The sequence below is a fragment of the Boleophthalmus pectinirostris genome, unplaced genomic scaffold (assembly GCF_026225935.1).
Source record: "Boleophthalmus pectinirostris isolate CB_2022bp ecotype Guang Dong unplaced genomic scaffold, ASM2622593v1 HiC_scaffold_18, whole genome shotgun sequence".
Lineage (NCBI taxonomy): Eukaryota > Metazoa > Chordata > Actinopteri > Gobiiformes > Gobiidae > Boleophthalmus > Boleophthalmus pectinirostris.
Window position 1 is genome coordinate 5,667,011 of NW_026571133.1, and position 18,434 is coordinate 5,685,444.

Consider the following 18,434-nt stretch of genomic DNA (forward strand, 5'->3'; position numbering starts at 1 on the left):
ATAAATACACTTTACTAGAGCTGGATATCATTAAGAAGTTAAGTATTTCACATATTGATCTTTCGATTCAGTACGATATATTTCAAATCGATTTGATACGTTTCCATAAAATAATGGCTAAATCATGGCTGTGATACTAAAAGTCTTTGTTAAACCCACTTCTTGGGTAAAATTAAAATGAAACACAAACATTTTAATCATCAAAACTGTGAAAATGTCAAATGTGTCACATAAAAGAGTTTCCTTCCGTTAAACAAGCAGCAAAACTGTAGCTCTGTAACAGAATAATTAAGTAAAATTAACCAAAAAATGCTCTTGGTGCTATATCAATACAGCAGCCCACGATATCGATACTGTATTATCACATTAAACGATACGATATATTGATATTTTGATATTTTACTTTACTGTATTGTCTTTAAAAAGAACCCAAGAAGTTAAAGGTGGTTTTATAGCTCAAAAATACCTTGAAAAACAACATTCTGACTGTGAGCGGGGTCGCCTCTCCGCAGATCTGACCTGTAACATGGTCTGGTTTGGTTTGATAGAAAGGTTTACTGTGAAACATTCCAGACAAAGCAATAACATCTCCGTGGAGAAAAGCATTTGACGAACCCTCCACCAGAAAAGTGACACAATGCAGCTTTAACATCCTGAACCGATGCTACTGCAAATGTTACTTTTTCCAAACTTTTACACATTGAAAATCTTATCAAATCTGGTGTTTTTAGATTTTTTTTTTCCTTTTTAATGATTATCTCTGTCTCGAATCTCCCTGTGTCTCTCCTCCTCTTTGTGTTGCAGGTCTTTGGGGTTTTCTCTATAATTAGGCGTTAAACTAGTTCAGACGTCCATTGAGAAGCAGTGGGTTAGTGGTGGTGTCCTCTGTCTCGGGAGGAAGACGGGCTAACCTCAAGAAGGGGCCATGTTCACAGTCATCAGTGTAGTTTAGACTCTTTTTAGACTATTCTGAAGATTTATTTTGTGTTTACCAAAACCCTCAGGTTGGTGTTTGTAAGCAAAAACACCTGCCTGTAATGACAGTGATGTGTGATGCTACATAGTACTTGAAAGTGTAATGGCCACTGGAGACAGGACACACTCAGATTTTGACTATTCTTGATCAGAAAGCTGCAAATGTAACTAGTTTGCACTAAAATGGCCAAACAATGACTAGAAACTGCAGATAATTGTATTAAAAGACCACAGACAGTTTAGCAGCAAAAAATAAATAAATAATAATAATAGTAATAATAATCGATTTAGTGTTTAGTTACACTTTAATTGAAAACTTATGGAGTGTCTGCCACCTGCTTGTGTCCATGGAAATTGTATTACTTTGTCTAGAACAGACATGTCAGACTCGGGCCCAGGGGCCAAATTTGGCCCGTGAAATAATTATATTTGGCCCGTGAGATCATATCAAATATGTATTAGAGCTGCCCGCTGGATACAGATAGACTATAGAGACATTATTTATTTAAATTGTTGTTATTATTTTATATTTTGCTTGTTCTGGATTCAATGTTTAAGCAAAACTGTTATTAAACATTTATTTTAATAAGAAAAGGTTTAATATTACATATCTCAAAAGAAGAGAAAACATGCAGATGTTGTTGAAATTTTTTGATAAATATTTAGTTTGGCCCACGACTTAATCTCAGTTTTCATTTTGGCCCTCTGTGAATTTGAGTTTGACACCCCTGGTCTAGAATGTTCCACAGTATAGATCAAACCACCTGTCATGAGTGAGACAAGCAGGTTACAGCTCCACACTACATTACAGATTATTTTATTATATAGCAGATTATTCACAGAAGAAATTATTGTGTTTTTGAGCAATAGAAATGGCTGCCTAGGGCCCCCAAACCAAATCCACCATAATTTAAAAAAAAAATAGAGACGTGCATGTCTCAAGAACAATGGGGGAAAAACAGACAATAAATATATTATAAAAACAAACAAACAAAACAAAAACAAAAAATCCTAGGGCCCCAAAATTGCTGACCCCGCCACAGCCTGTAATTAATATCTGAATGTATAATGTATAATTTAACTCTCCAGCAGAAAAGTTGCGTGGTGCAGCTTTAAGTTTGTTCACTGCCCGTCTATAAATCGAGCTGGGAACTTACATTTTGTATTACGTTATCATTACTAATGTAGATGTATTTATTGCCTTCTTCCCGTGCATCTGACTTAAAGAGACAGCTTAGATTACATTACTGAATCTGCTGTATTCATATTAGGACATAAACCCCCCAAAGTGTTTGTGAGGACGAAATCCAACCACTGTTAAAATGCCCTTTAGCTCCAAACCCACTCCGATGATTGTTCATATTATTATGGCCCACTCTCTTTAATAGAAAGACACTGGTTTTATGGAGCCACATTAAGAAACAGGGCAGATATTCAGAGTCGCCTGTGCAGGTCCGCATTGTTCAAGGTTGCTGCATACACCAACAGATATCTACAAATGAGATAAATTACTTGAATTCAGAAATCACATCTTAATCTCCTCTTGATTTCTTCATCATTTTCTGAATTCAAGTCGCTCTAACTTCTGTAGTCGTCCTTTTTTTTTTTTTGCAGTGCATTTTTGAAGCCTTTGAATTGACACGTTTATCTTTAAATGTTAATTCATCTTTTCTCTCTTTCTCTTTTTTTTCTTTTCTTTTCTGTGTTTTCTGTCTCTTCCCCTCCGCGCAGTGAGTATGCCGGCGAGCGAAAACGAGTCCGTCAACACAGACAACGCGCCCGGAGCCGACGTGGAGGGGGAGGCCTGCTGCACACGGCTAGCGTAAGTACAACCGATCACACGGCTGCGTCGCTGCTACTTCCTCCTCCTCCTTAGCGCTTCATGATAACCAAGAGTGACCGGACGTCCCTTTTGACCCGGGACAGTCCCAGTTTTGAGCCCTGTGTCCCCTGTCCCAGCAGATTTATACAAAACCACTTGATTTGTCCAAGTTTTATACAAGAAACGTCCCAGGTGTCTCTATTTTTGACCAATCTGATCCCTGCCAGCAGTAAAGAGAGGCATTTGTTTACGTAAAATACAGAAAAGCTGCTTAAAAACGACCAAAACACAAAGAAAACGTGACTATACTGACTCACATGTTCGTCATGAATGAGCCGAGTGCAGAACAATTTTCCTCAGACGTTAACCCCGCAACAAACTGAATCTGACCATGTTATGTGCGAAGATAACTAGATTTTAATTCAACGTGGACATAGACCTTTTTTTCACAACGGACAGTTTTTCTATGTAAAATATCTGTGGAAATGTCTCACATATTTTCCACCAGCTTCATAAATCTGCCCCTTCGCCAAATCTTCATCCAACAAGGTCGACAAAGAAGAATTTATCCACAACTACCAAGGTTAGAAAGACGAAAACGTAAAGGCGAACAACAACGACGACGCATTAGTGAACTACTCCTGAGCAAAACTAACATTATGGTCATGAATAAAACAAAAGTAACTTGTGAACTCAGACTGATTCTACGATTAAAATTAAAAATTGATTTCATGATGTAGATATTAACATAGATAGAGAGATTTGTGCAGAGACATGTAATCTGTGAACAATTTATCTTCCACGTACAACTCAGTTTAACATTGACTCACAAAAGCTTTATTTACACCATGATCTTCCCTTGGCACACCACTGGCACCATTATCTAAACTGTGGCTTATTGCTCTAACCGATGTCTACTGGCCTTCATAGTCTCACCACACTTGTTTTATAAAGCTCAAGGGGCTTGAACACTCAAAGATCACACTATGTTCACTTTTCATGTCCCCCCAGGCCGTATTATTGATGGTCAATAAACTTCTCCTGCTGAAGACGTCCAGTTGGTCTCCAGACTTTTACTTCCACGCTTTTTTGGACAAGCTGAAAACTTCTGCAACAATCAGCACCATTCAAACTGCACAAATCTCTCTGTCTATGCCAATATCTACATCATGAAATTGATTTTTTATTTTAATTCTTGAATCAGTATGAATTCACAAGTTACTAGTTATTAATGACTTATGTATCGCTTATGTTTTATTTAAGACCATAATGTTTGTTTTGCTTAAGAGTAGGCAAGGCAAGGCAAGTTTATTTGTACAGCACAATTCGTACACAAAGTAATTCAAAGTGCTTTACAGAATAAGAAATACATTAAAATCATAATAAAAACAAATCAAAACATAAATAATCATGAAGATTAAAATTTAAAAAAGAGAGACATAAATTGGAGAGAAGAGTGCGGAATGAAAACCTTTCAGTTATTTGCACAGTTAAACAGAAATGTTTTGAGCCTGGATTTAAACAGCGTCACAGAAGAGTCTGTCTCACATGTTCAGACTGTTCCAGGTTTTAGCTGCATGAACCTGAAACTCTGACTCCCCTTGTTTAGTCGTGACTCTGGGCACCAGCAGGAGGCCGGTCCCTGAGCTCCTCAGAGTGTGAGATGGTTCATATGACACTAACATGTCACAGATGGACTTTGGTGCTCGGCCATGGAGACACTTGTACAAGCAGAGCTGCTTTAAAGTCTCTGAGGCACAGGAGCCAGTGCAGAGACCTGAGCACAGGACTTATGTGCTCGTACTTCCTAGTTCGAGTCAGGACCCGAGCTGCAGCGTTCTGGATGTTCTGCAGCGTCTCACAGCTCGTTTGGACCAGTGAGCAGAACATTACATTTTATCTAACCTACTGGAGACAAACGCATGGATAAATCTCTCCAAGTCTGATTTAGACAGTAAACACTGTCTAAATCAGAGTAAAAGTAAAAGTAGTTCACTAATGCATCGTCGTTGTTCCCTTTACGTTTTCGTCCTTTGTCGACCTCGTTGGATGAAGATTTTGAAGATTTGGTGATGGGGCAGATTTATGAAGCTGGTGGAAAATACGCGAGACATTTCCGCAGATATTTCGCCGTAGAAAAGCATTAACCACAAGTTCCGCAAATTCCCGGCTGTTGTGAAAAAGCTCTATAACAAAACTGTTTTACATGGTTTACATTTTAGATTTGATAACTGATGATTGGTCCATTGGTGCATTGCCATTTATTTATTATATAATTTAATATATATTTTCTATAAGTTGTTAAAGGTAGTTAAAGAATCCTGCAGAGCTTTTTTTTTTCAATAGTCAATTACTGTTTAAAATTTGCTATTATATTTGAGATAATACTGAAACACTTTTGACTGTTTTGCCAATTTACAGTATTCATGGGTGCACTATTATGGACGCCATTTTGAGGACTTCTAACCATTCAAAAAGCAAAATATTTAGTTTTGAATTGCTGTAACCGTCCTCATTTTTCACAATTCTTTAACCGATGCTTGTTTTTGTGCATTAGATTAGACAAACATATCTAATACTAAACTAACTAAATGAAATGTTTAACTCTCCTTTTTGTTTCTAACTCTATTACACTTTCCTTTTACTGTTAACAATATCAAACAGAACGTGCAAAACCTTTTTTTTTTTTTTTTTTGAGTTTATATTCTGTTTCCTAAAGAAGTGGGGCATCTGTCAGAGCCATGTTTTAATCCAAACTCACCTCTGCTCTTCTCCTCTGTCCTCTCGTTCAGTCCCATTCATGTCTGTGGTGGTGAAGTTCCTCCTCCTGCCTGTGGGGGGCGCTCCTACGGCTGACTCACCCTCTCCTTTTGTGTTCTTTTAGTCATTACTTTTCATTCACAGACACAAGGTCGAGCTGCGTACAAAAGCGCGAGCTGTTCCAATCATAAACGCCGCTGACTGTGGATTACTCACTGTAGTTAGGCGCAGAGTTCTCACGTGTTCTCCTGCTTTTCTTTGGCTGTTTTGTATCAGTTTGTTCTTCCTAAAGCCGCACTGTGGAACTTTTCTGGCGTTGCGTTGCCTGGGATGTTCCGCAGTATGGCGTTAAACAAAAATATCTCACGTTTATTAAATTACAAGAGTTTTTATTACTCAAATCTACCATAAAAAAATCATGCATTCTGACGGTGAGCGGGCCCACTTCTCCACAGATCTGACCTGTAACTTGGCCTGGTAATAACATCTACATGGAGTCAAGCAGGTGGTGGACCTTACACCAGAAAAGTTACACAGTGCAGCTTTAAGTTTGACACAACTAAGCTCATTTAAAGCAAGAAGTTTAAAGATTATTGGTCAAGTTTTTAAGAAAATTGCAGTCTGAATGGACCCAATTAGTGCAACTTTTTGGTTCGAGGTTCATCACCTGCTTGTTTCTATGGATACGTCACTGCTCTGTCTGGAATGTTCCACAGTGTGACATTAAACAGCTCTGTCTTACATTTAGGCTACGTTCACACTGCAGCCTGAAGTGACCCAAATTCGATTTTTTTGCCCGTATTCGACCTGTATCTGATCTTTTAATGACAGTCTGAACACACAGATCCGATTTTTTCAAACGCGACCCAGGCCATTTGGATATGTGGTCCTAAAACCGATGCATATCCGATCTTTTGACGTGCGACTTCAGTCTGAACTGGTTATTGCCTGATAACAAGCACCTGTTGCGAGCCAATACAACCCAACACCGATGCATTTGCTCACTGAAATAGGCCGCCCAAGATCCAATCCAATCCACTTTTATTTCTATAGCACATTTCACAAACAAACAGTTTCCAAAGAGCTGCACAAATACATAATCATAACAATAATAAAACGTTAAAATAAACTACTAAAATAATCATACTAGTCTCAAAAGAATAAACCAGTAAAATAAAATAAAAGCAAAATCATAAAATAGCAATAAATAAATATTAATATATAGAATTAAATGGAATAAAATAAAAAGAATAGAATAATAATATAAGAGTGGTTCAAGTAGGCGCTCACAAATGTACACAAATGTTCTTCTCGTCATACGAAAAGTGTGTATGAACTCTGTGTGAGTGAAGCAGTGAAGCACATGTCAGTCCCACCGCTCTTGGCTGCAACTCCACACGTACATGTTCCTTTCTACAGATGTTTTTGCCACTGCCCCACAAAACTCCACAGCCAAAAACCTCGTCCTTCTCCTTCTCAATCTCCTCCTTAAAACAAATGCGCTGTACATGTTCCGGCTCCGGTACGACAACGACTTTAAAATCTCCAGGTGTTTAGGCGACTTCCGTAAACACAGAGCACGCTCGCCTTTTGTGACGTCGTTGTGTCCTCTAATGAGCACGCGGGACACTTTTGGGGCGTTTAAAGTTCACACTGGAGATCACATACAAGTCACATTTAAGTGGAAATGTGAACGACCTCGGAAAAAAATCGGATTTCACAAAAAAATCCGAATTAAGCATTAAGGCCTGCAGTCTGAACGTAGCCTAACTCAAATACATGTGGTTTTATTGCTCAAAAATACCTAGAAAAACACACATTCTGACTGTGAGCGGGGTCGCCTCTCCACAGATCTGACCTGTAACTTGGACTGGTTTCTCCATGAAGATAGAAAGGTTTAATGCCATACTGTGAAACACTCCAGACAAAGCAAGAACATCTCCAAGGACAGAAAAAGCATTTGATGGACCCTCCACCAAAAAAGTAACACAATTCACCTTTAAGAACCATCATTTCCTCCACAAAAAACAAAATCTCCTCTCTTACTTTGCATATAAAACTGTAAAAACATGTGATTCTTGTATTAGTTGTCAGTTCATATTTTATTCTTTTTGACAAATTCTCCTGAACAAGTTTAAAATGTGAACTTTGAGCAGAATCCTGTTATTAACTTAAAAACATAAATTGCAAATCCAATCACAAAGCTTGTCAGAAAAATCGCACAGTCGTAATAACATTAAAACTCCACTCCTCAGGTGATAATTCTGAATTTGTGAATCTTTCTTAAAGGTGCATTGTGTAACTTTTTCGGTAGAGCAGGAGTGTCCAAACTTTTTTCACGGACCACATATCTAAACACAGAAGAAGCAGGGAAAGGCCTGTTTTTCGAGGTATTTTTGAGCTATTAAACCACTTTTAATTGCATGAATGTAAAGTAGAGCTGTCCAAATAACGAGAAGGTGATAGACCCTCAACCAAAAAGTTACACAGTGCACCTTTAAAGCGACAGTACCTTGATTTCTCTCGTGTAAATTCCATTTTTCTCCATGTATTATATCGTAAAATCTGTACGTGACAAAACCAGACGAGCTGCTGGAAACTGTCTGCATCAAACTGTAAAATGTAATCTCACCTGGTCTGTTGCTGCGTTTTGTTTTGGGACGACGAGGATGGAAAGAAAGGGAAGCATATTTACCTCGAGGGAGGACGAGAATAGAGAGGTACTGGTAGCGTCACGCGCACTCAATCCATCTTGTAACGGCAGTGTTTATTGATGGAGAGAGAAAGAAACAGTGAGAGAGAACAGGGAGAGTGAAGAGAAGAGAAAGAGGGAGAACAGAAAGACAGATAGAGAGGGTCATAGAGTTGGAAAGAGAGAGAAAGAAAGGAAGGCAAAGGGTTCAGAAAGCAGGAGAGAGGACAGAGATAACAGCCGACGTGTTTGCTGTGAAGCGACGGTTTTGCGAGCGCTCGAAAAGAGATTGATACATTTTTATCTCCTTCCTTCTATCACAGCTGTCACGAAATTGGAGTTTTCAAAGTCAAGGCGCTCGCTCGTGTTAGTTTTGACGCAGACCGGCATGTGCAGATCAGAGGCCGTGTAAAGACGTGGACTTGGAGAGAGCGCGACGTCACCCGCGGCGTTCAGCTCCACTCAAACGAAGCTCGCGACGGTAAAGGTCACAGGGGCTCCATATTTGGAAATCCGACCGCGAGGATCATAGAAACCACAAGAGCCAATCATGACTTAGTGTGCGGGAAAGAGGGAAGGAGGTTTACTTAGCAACACAATACACTAGCTGTCAATCAAACCTGTTGGAATGAACTCGTCTTATTGGTCCGTTATTTATGTTCATGTCTTGATTTAGGGACAAAATTGCAAAATGAAAAATTCAGGATCATGTAGAGTGGATTAATCTTCCAAATCAAACCAAATCTTCATCCAATAAAGTCAACAAAGGACATAAATTTGTCCATGAAGAATTTATCCACAACTATCAAAGTAAGAAAGATGAAAACGTAAAGGCAGAGGCGGTGCTAACATTAGACAAAAGTAGGCAGCCGCTTAGGGCCCCAGAACCTGGAGGGGCTCCCAAACAATTGCCTTCAGTGCTACTAATGGTCGAGGCCTCAGAGAAGGCAAGGCAAGTTTATTTGTACAGCACAATTCGTACACAAAGTAATTCAAAGTGCTTTACAGAATAAGAAATACATTAAAATCATAATAAAAACAAATCAAAACATAAATAATCATGAAGATTAAAATTTTAAAAAAGAGAGACATAAATTGGAGAGAAGAGTGCGGAATGAAAACCTTTCAGTTATTTGCACAGTTAAACAGAAATGTTTTGAGTCTGGATTTAAACAGCGTCACAGAAGAGTCTGTCTCACATGTTCAGACTGTTCCAGGTTTTAGCTGCATGAACCTGAAACTCTGACTCCCCTTGTTTAGTCGTGACTCTGGGCACCAGCAGGAGGCCGGTCCCTGAGCTCCTCAGAGTGTGTGAGATGGTTCATATGACACTAACATGTCACAGATGGACTTTGGTGCTCGGCCATGGAGAGACTTGTACAAACAGAGCTGCTTTAAAGTCTCTGAGGCACAGGAAGCCAGTGCAGAGACCTGAGCACAGGACTTATGTGCTCGTACTTCCTAGTTCGAGTCAAGGACCCGAGCTGCAGCGTTCTGGATGTTCTGGATGTTCTGGATGTTCTGGATGTTCTGGATGTTCTGCAGCGTCTCACAGCTCGTTTGGAGAGACCAGTGAGCAGAACATTACAGTATCTAACCTACTGGAGACAAACGCATGGATAAGTTTCTCCAAGTCTGATTTAGACAGTAAACCTTTGATTTTTGCTATGTTTTTTAGATGGTAAAAGGCTGCAGATGTTATTGACTTGATGTGGCTGTTAAAGTTCAAGTCTGAGTCCATTATTACCCCTAGATTTCTTGCCTGATTTGAAGGTTTTAGAGAGAGAGACTGGAGGTGACTGCTGACACTGTCCCTTTGTTTCTGTGGACCAAACACTATGACTTCAGTCTTGTCAGAGTTTAGCTGGAGAAAGTGGATTTTCTCTCAATATGACATTAAGTGAGAGTTGTCTCCAAAAAAAAAAGAAACTCCATCAAAATAGTATCCGATCTCTACCTGAAATCTATTTCAAGTGTCAAAGCTTTCCCCCCTTTAATGTTAGAATGGATATCGCAGTGGACAATGGACATGGCTCATCAGCTTGACTTTGATTTGAACATAATCACAGCATCATCATATATAATGGATGTAAACAAAAATATAATTCCACTAGGAAAAGAATAAAACTACTTTCAGCTCTGATTTTCGAGTAGGCGACCGAACTATTAAGACAAGTTTCCAATCCACCCCAGTTCAAATAGAGATGTGAGTGTCTCAAAAAACAATGGGGAAAAACAGACAATAAATACATTTTTTAAAAAGACAGAAAAACAAATAAACAACAACAAGTGAGGGCCCCAAACTTAAATTCGCCTAGGGCCCCCAAACTGTTAACTCTGCCACTGCTTAAAGGCGAACAACGACGAGCATCAGTGAACTACTGAATAAAACTAACATTATATTCAGGAATAAAACAGAAGTAACTTGTGAATTTTAATTGCTGAATCAGTCTGAGTTCACAAGTTACTTATGTTTTATTCATGACCATAATGTTGGTTTTGCTCAGGAGTAGTTCACTAATACTCGTCGTTGTTCATCTTTACGTTTTTGTCTTTCTTACCTTGATATTTGTGGATAAATTCTTCATGGACAGAATATGTTCTTTTTCGACCTTGATGGTTGAAGATTTGGTGATGGGGCAGATTTATGAAGCTGGTAGAAAATACTCGAGACGTTTCTATGAATATTTATAAATATTAAAGAAAGCATTAACCGGAAGTGACGTTTAAACTACATTGTTGTGAAAAATGTCTATTAAAATCAAGCCCCGGGGTTTCAAAATGGGCGCCATTCAAGTCATTGAGCCGAGCTTAATGGTGCATGACTCCAGATCATAGACCGTATATATGAGTGGACATAGCTAATGTTCTAGCCGCCCCGTGCCAAATAGGAAGTGTGCCAGGAGGCTTTTCCGGCTCCTTCTGACTTTGGCTCCAATTTACTTACATAAAGATCTTGTCACTCATCTCTCTGTACCTGCTGCAGTCTTAACCCTCTCCAGGCAGGCGTTGCAGATTTGCAACAGCTAAATTCCAATTACCTACTTACTCTACATCCATATTTTCTGAGCTTTTTTTACTCAGGAGCCTTTTCTCCCATCCATGCTGATAAACGTGGACGATGCAGACTGTGCAAAAATGGCTCCACACAAACGGCCAGAAGTGCAAAATCCTTTTTTTGTTCACAAAGGTTAAAAAAGTCAGGATTGTATATTACTACCCCATATTATAATTTTCCCCAAATATCAGATTTTCCCTGATACTAAAAATTAATTTGAGCCCGAGAGGGTTAAAATGTTTTGTATTAACTACATGATTCTGACTTTTTTTTTGACTATTTTGTCCGTCAAAAAAATCATATTCATAACATAGAGTCTGGCTCCAGATTCTCTCCTGTAACCGTGAACATTTCGAGCTTCATTTGAGCGAACGCTGAACGCTGTGGATGACGTCACACTCACTTAGTCCACTGCTTTTATACAGTCTGTGTTCCAGATTCGCCTTTAGCCCGGCGAGGTACTTCCGGTGGCTCTGGGCCGTTTGAGCATGTGTACATGCCAATGCACGCAAGCGCACACACGGAGCGCGGTCTCATGTATCATGTGATCGTTTTGACCAATCAGAGCGAGACGAGCTAGAGTGAAGCCGGAGTGAAAGATTATAAAGCTTTTTTTTTAAGACAACTGAAGGATTTTGAGCTGAGATAAAGTTTATGATCTGAAAATAAGTAAAAATCCAACATTTTTGAAAGTTGTAGGTGCCTGTCAGACAAACACGAGCAGTTTGTGTTTACATTGCCTCTATGAGAAAAATCCTTTCTCAGCCCAGGGGATTTTTTTCGGTTGAAGTTCCAGTGTCACTACGTCAACTGGAGGCAGCTACACTCTATCCAGTTATTTTAATAGATCCATGATTAAAATATGTTTTATTTGGAAATGTGTGCATCAGTATAACTGTCGTACCTCGACATGGTGCACTGCAAAATGTGTTCATATTTTTACTGCATTATTTTCATTGTAATTAATTGACCGTAATTCAGGCGTTAATGTCCCACCTCTAATATAATCATTTGTTTACGTCTGATTTGTTGTTACTTCTCTTTCTGCTCTTTCCTAAAATGGTCCAATGAGCCAATTCCAGTTTATCTTTTATTATCTCGTAGTTTTGGCTCGACTTTTTAAAGCGACACAGAGCTCGGCCTTAAATGGAAAAAACTGCCACCAGCGTAAACGTTACCCCTCCGTCTGTCGGCCGTTGGGCACGCGTTGGCACCGCTCCGCAGATAAGAGCCGGTACGCCGGGGCTGTCGTCATGGCAACGACACGGGGACAGAAGTGAAAATGAAGACGTGAGAGAGAGAGAGAGTTATATAAGTGGAGGAATGAAGAGAGGGATGGTGAGGGGGGAAAGATGGAAGAAAGGGAGAGAGAGGAGGTAGAAAGAGAGTGAGGAGAGAAGAAGAGAGAGAGAATAAAGGGAAGGGAGGAGGAAAGGAAGGAGAGAAGAGAGACGAAGTGATAGAGAGGGGGAGAGAGAGAAATTGAAAGGAGAGAGAAGAAAGGAAAGGGAGACAGAAAGTAAGAGAGGAGGGAGAGAAAGAGTTCAGGGTTTCAGAGAGAAATAGAGAGAGAGAGAATAATGGAAGGGAGGAGGAGAGGAAGGAGAGAACAGAGAGAAAGTGATAGAGAGAGGGAACGAAAACAAATAGAGAGAGAAATTGAAAGAGGGTAAGGAGAGAGAAGGAAGGAAATGGATAGATGGCGAGAGGAGGGAGAGAAGAAGAGAGAGAGAGAGAATACAGGGAAGGGAGGAGAGAAGAGAGATGAAGTGATAGAGAAACAGAGAAAATTGAAAGGAGAGAGAAGAAAGGAAAGGGAGATAGAAGGTGAAAGAAGGAGGAGAGAAAGAGAGTTCAAAGTTTCAGAGAGAAGAAGAGAGAGAGACTAAAGGGAAGAGGGGAAAGGAAAGAGAGAAGCGAGAGAAAGTGATAGAGAGAGGGAAAGAGAACTAATAGAGAGAGAAATTGAAAGCGGGTAAGGAGAGAGAAGGAAGGAAATGGAGAGATGGTGAGAGGAGGGAGAGGAGAAGAGAAGAGAGAGAGTAAAGGGAAAGGAGGAGAAGGCAGAGAGAAGAGAGAGAAAAAAAGAAAAGGGGGATTGTGTGTGTGAGAGAGAGAGAAGAGAGAAAGGGATTAAAGCAGAGATCAGGAAGGAAAGGGATAAAGAAGGTGAGAGAGGAGAGAGATATAAGAGAGAGTGGGGGAGAGAAGAGAGAAGGAGTGATAGAGAGAGGGAGGGAGAAAAATAAAAGAGAGAAAGAAACTGAAAGGGGGTAAAGAGAGAAAAGGAAGGAAATGAAGATAGAAGGTGAGAGAGGAGGGAGAGAAAGAGAGCTTTAGAGTGGGGGGAGAGAAGAAGAGAGAGAGAATAAAGGGAACGGAGGAGAGGAAGTGATAGAAAGAGGGAGAGAGAGAAATTGAAAGGGGGTTAAGAGAGAGGAGGGGGAAATAGAGATAGAACGTGAGAGAGGAGGGAGAGAAATGAGAGAAGAAGAGAGAGTAAGGGGAGAGGAGGAGAGGGTGAGAGAGAAGAGAGATGGAGTGATAGAGAGAGGGAGGGAGAGAGAAATTGAGGAAGGGATTAAAGCAGAGATTGGGATGAAAGGGAGAGAACAGGAGAGAGAGAAACGAGAGAAAGAGAGTGGGGGAGAGAAGAAGAGAGAGAGTAAGGGGAAAGGAGGAGAGGAATGAGACAAGAGAGAGAAAGTGACAGAGAGAGGGAGAGAAATTGGAAAGGGGGTAAAGAGAGAGAAGGAAGGAAATGGAGATAGAAGGTGACAGAGAGTAGAGAAGAGAGAGAGTAAGGGAAAAGGAGGACAGGGTAGAGAGAAGAAAAAGAAAAGAGGGAAGGAGTGATAGAGAGAGGGAGAGAGAGAGAAGTGAAATAACAGGAGAGATGGAGCAATGAAGAAAACGCAAAGGAGAGAGAAAGAGAAAGAGAGAGACGTGTTAATGTAAGAAAAGAGAGAGACAGAGGAGAGGGTTAAGAGAAGAGAGACAGAAAAAAAGAAGGAACGAAGCAGAGGGTTTGAAGAGAAAGAAGAGAGCGAGAGAGCTGTGATTTAAAGACAGAGCTGATAGAGAGAGAGAAATAGAAGGAGTGAGTCTACGGAGAAAAAAAAGAGAGGGAGATAATAAGGGGAATGATCGAAGATAGAGAGGAGGAAAAAAAAGAGAGAGAGATGGAGTTTTCTGTCAGCATCCGTACACAGTCAGTCCATCTCCTGCTCTGGTGTTTAAAGAGACGCTTTTCTAAATGGTTCTGTCATTTTCACCGGTCAAACCGTCACTCTGTGTTTTCTGTCTCTTCTTTAAACCGGTGAAAACGCCGGACAAAACATCTTTCTGCTTCAGGTGAATCGTATTATGTTCTCCTCAGTAGAAAACGCTTTGCTTATCAGAGACTCTTTCTACTACAGACGACTGATCCCGGCTGATTCAATTCTTTATTTACACAGATTTAGCACTGAGCAGCAAGAGAAAACGTGAAATGCTTTACTAAAGGTGCACTGTGTAACTTTTCTGGTCTGGTCATGGGTGGAATGTGTCTGGAATGTTCCACAGTACGCCAGACCGTCAACGTAAATGTCTGCGTTGATAGAATAATGTTTGAAATAAAACTAACCTCGCATCGCATGAATCGTCGCAGGTTGGGGGACTGTTTTCTCAGCAGCAGTGGAGTTTTACTTTGCAGGTGAGATAGGTGCTAGTTCAGGGGTCTCCAGCCTTTTTCTTCGGACTTCTCTTACAAAACGAATATTCCAGAGAGCTACTATTTTTAGCGGTTGCAGGAAATAAAGTCTACAGCCATGGGAAGATTTAGATGGGGTACAGTTAGGCTACGTTCAGACTGCAGGGCTTAACGCTCAATTCAGATTTTTTTGTGAAATCCGAGGTTTTTGCGAGGTCGTTCACATTTTCAATTAAATGCGACTTGTATGTGAACTACAGTGTGAACATTAAACGGCCCGAAAGTGTCCCACATGTGCACTGGAGACACGACGACGTCAACCGCAGCGAGCGTGCTCTGTGTTTACTGAAGTTGTTCAAACATGGACGCGAGCATTGAGCACCTGGAGATTTTAAAGTTCCTCTCGTACCGGAGCCAGAACATGAACAACTTACTTGTTTTAAGGAGGAGACTGAGAAGGAGAAGGACGAGGTTTTTGGCCGTGGTGTTTTGTGGGGCAGCGGCAGCGACGTCCGTTGAAAGGAACGTGTGGATGTGGGGACATAGCCAAGAGTGGAGAGTGGTGATGTGCTTCACTTCAGTGACACAGAGTTCATTAACAATTTTCACCTACTTCAGCACAGAATAGTGACGTTTGTGGCTTGTTGATAACGTGTAGGTGGATGAATGCACTTTGGCCGTTCAGACTGAAGTCGCATGTCAAAAGATCAGATATGTATCGGTTTTAGGAGCACATATCCAAGTGTCCTGGGTCACATTTGAAAAAATCTGATCTGTGTCGTTCAGACTGTCATTAAATGATCAGATACAGGAACATAGAAGCCAAAAAAATCGGATTTGGGTCACTTCAGGCTGAAGTCTGAACGTAGCCTTAGATAAAACATAAACCATTATTTATTTATGAGTGTACAAAGTCAGGCATCAAAATGATAGATTTACAATAATAATAGGCATTTAATTCAGCAAATTTGAGTTATTCAGGACAATACATGTAATTTATGATCCCTTGAGCTACTTGAAGGGGGTTGGAGAGGTTCTGGTAGCTCTTGAGTAACAGGTTAGAGACCCCTGTGGTAGATCATATCAGTCCACCACTGCCGAGCTTTCTATCAGGAAGTACAACTCGCTGCTGCTGCTCAGACATAAATCCTTTAAATGCAAGGTTGGTTTTACTTCTAAAATTATTCCATCAACACAGACATTTACATTGACAGTCTGGTGTAATAATAGTTTTACTTCGGGTGTTTTGCGGAGTGGGTAAGACTGTTTTTAGTGTCAGGACCATTGACATACACTAGCCTAGCACCAGCGACCTCTGAAAACGCCATATTGTGAAACATTCTAGACAAAGACATAACGACGCTCCCCACATCAGATCAAGGTTTGGTCTAGAGCCATGATGGTCCGACCAAAACTAAATTATATTAGTGGTCGAGGAAAACAGAAGCCAGAGGAAACCCACAAGAAGCACACTGTACTACTCGAATTCATGGACAGAAATCTGGTATAGTCCCTTTAACCAAATAAATGTAAATAAACAATACCGATCCAATTAAAAAAATAATAAAAAAAAAAAGGGGAAAAGAGCTAGTTCATTTTAAATAGTTTGCAGTGGTCCAGAGTTATTTTATGCATTCTGAATGTCCTAATTATTGATCGCAATGAGTTTGTAAGCACTTTTTACAACTTTCAGAGACTAGACTACAGTCTCCCTCCACATATTAAGATGCTCCCCCTTCAGTTGATTCTTTTAAGTCTGGTTTAAAAACAAACTTTTACTCACCGGCTTTTAAAACACTGTGAAAATTTGCACAATTTTTTTGCTATTTTTAGTTTTTTTTGGTTTAGTTTAGTTTAGTTTAGTTTAGTTTTGTTTTTGCTTGGGTTTTTTTGTGTTTGTTTTGTTTTGTTGTTGTTTTTTTCTCACTAATTTTAGTTTTTATTTATTTATTTATTTGCTTATTTAAGTTTTTATGTATTTATTTATTTATGTATTGCTCATTTAAGTTTTTATATATTTATAAATTTTTTTTGCAAATTTTACTTTTTATGTATTTATGTATTTATAAATTTTTTGCAAATTTTAGGTTTGGGGGGATTTTGCTAATTTTAGGTTTTTTTTTTGTTTGTTTGTTTTGTTACTGACTATTATTATTATTATTATTATTATTATTTTTATTATATATTTTTTTATTTAATGTTGTGTTGATTTATATTGTGCTACAAATGTGAAATACAAATAAAGTTGGATTGGATCGGCGAGTAGTAATGCGAACAATAACTAGCATGCTAACAGCGCACATCCTGGTTCTAGGACAGTTCATATTTCGATGCAGACAGTCCACAGTGGCCTCATTTTGAACCTCAAGAGCTGCTTTTACAATATCTCTGCACCGGGGGAAGGCAGAAATGTAGTATAGTCCCATTGATCGAGCCATAACGAGTGAATTTAAAGGATTTCCATACGCTGAGAATAAACAATACTGATCTAATCAAACAGAAAACGCACAGCAATGAAATGCACTCCAGCGTCTTTATCGAGGCGCAAGTGGAAGGAGCAGCAGCTTGGCCGATGTCCAGAACTCTTCATTATTTTGAGATTGCGTTTCGCCAAAAAAGCCTACGTCAGACTTCTTTTTTTTTTTTTTTTTTGGACCACTGTTGATACTTTGCAGCTGATCTTTTCTGCAGTCACTGGGGATGTGATGCTAACTGAAAGCACTACTCTGTTAGAAGCGCTGTTATATTTTAATCCAGACATGTCAAACTTGGACAAATTCATCAAAAATTCAAAAATTCGTGTCAAATTTGGCCTCGATATTATTATATTTGGCCCGCGAGATTATATCAAATATGTATTAGAGCTGCCCGCCGGCTACAGATAGGCCCAGTTTTAATTTTGGCCCTTTGTGAATTTGCGTTTGATACCCCTGCTTTAATCTGAGCTTTGTTTTTACACAATCTGACCAGAGCCGGTTTGGTTGGAGCGACAACAGGTGATCTGAAGTCTCTCAGACGTAAAATTATAGTCACAAAAACTCCTAAACAGCACCATGAACGCTCGTATTGATCACAAGCTCTTGAAAATGTGTCGCTTAAATCCATTTTATGTCTTTTCTTAAGTTTACAGACTACATTAAAACGTTTTTGGGGCAGTTTTTGCTCATGTGTGCATTCAGAGCGTCCTAATTATTCACCGTGATGAGTTCCTAAGCGGTTTTCACAACTTTTTAGTAGACCTGAGTAGAGTTTTGTTGTTACAGCCATGCTAAAAACAACTAGCATGCTAACATCACACTTCCTGGTGCACAGACAATGAGCCAAAAAGCTGCTTTATAATTAGATGCAGACAGTACAGAGTTGCAACCCAGCTTATAAAATCTATTCTAAAATCTATTCATAGTATATCCTTATTTATATACATTTATTATTCTCG

At 39.6% G+C, this 18,434-nt stretch overlaps 1 protein-coding gene across 1 annotated transcript in view; it reads left to right on the top strand.

Moving 5' to 3' along the window:
• Positions 1-18,434, top strand: part of cacna1c (calcium channel, voltage-dependent, L type, alpha 1C subunit) — a 667,856-nt gene that overhangs the window by 540,696 nt on the left and 108,726 nt on the right. The window contains exon 12 of the mRNA XM_055153273.1: positions 2,707-2,797. Within this exon, the coding sequence (XP_055009248.1) occupies positions 2,707-2,797 (91 nt within the window). The remainder of the gene's footprint in view (positions 1-2,706; positions 2,798-18,434) is intronic.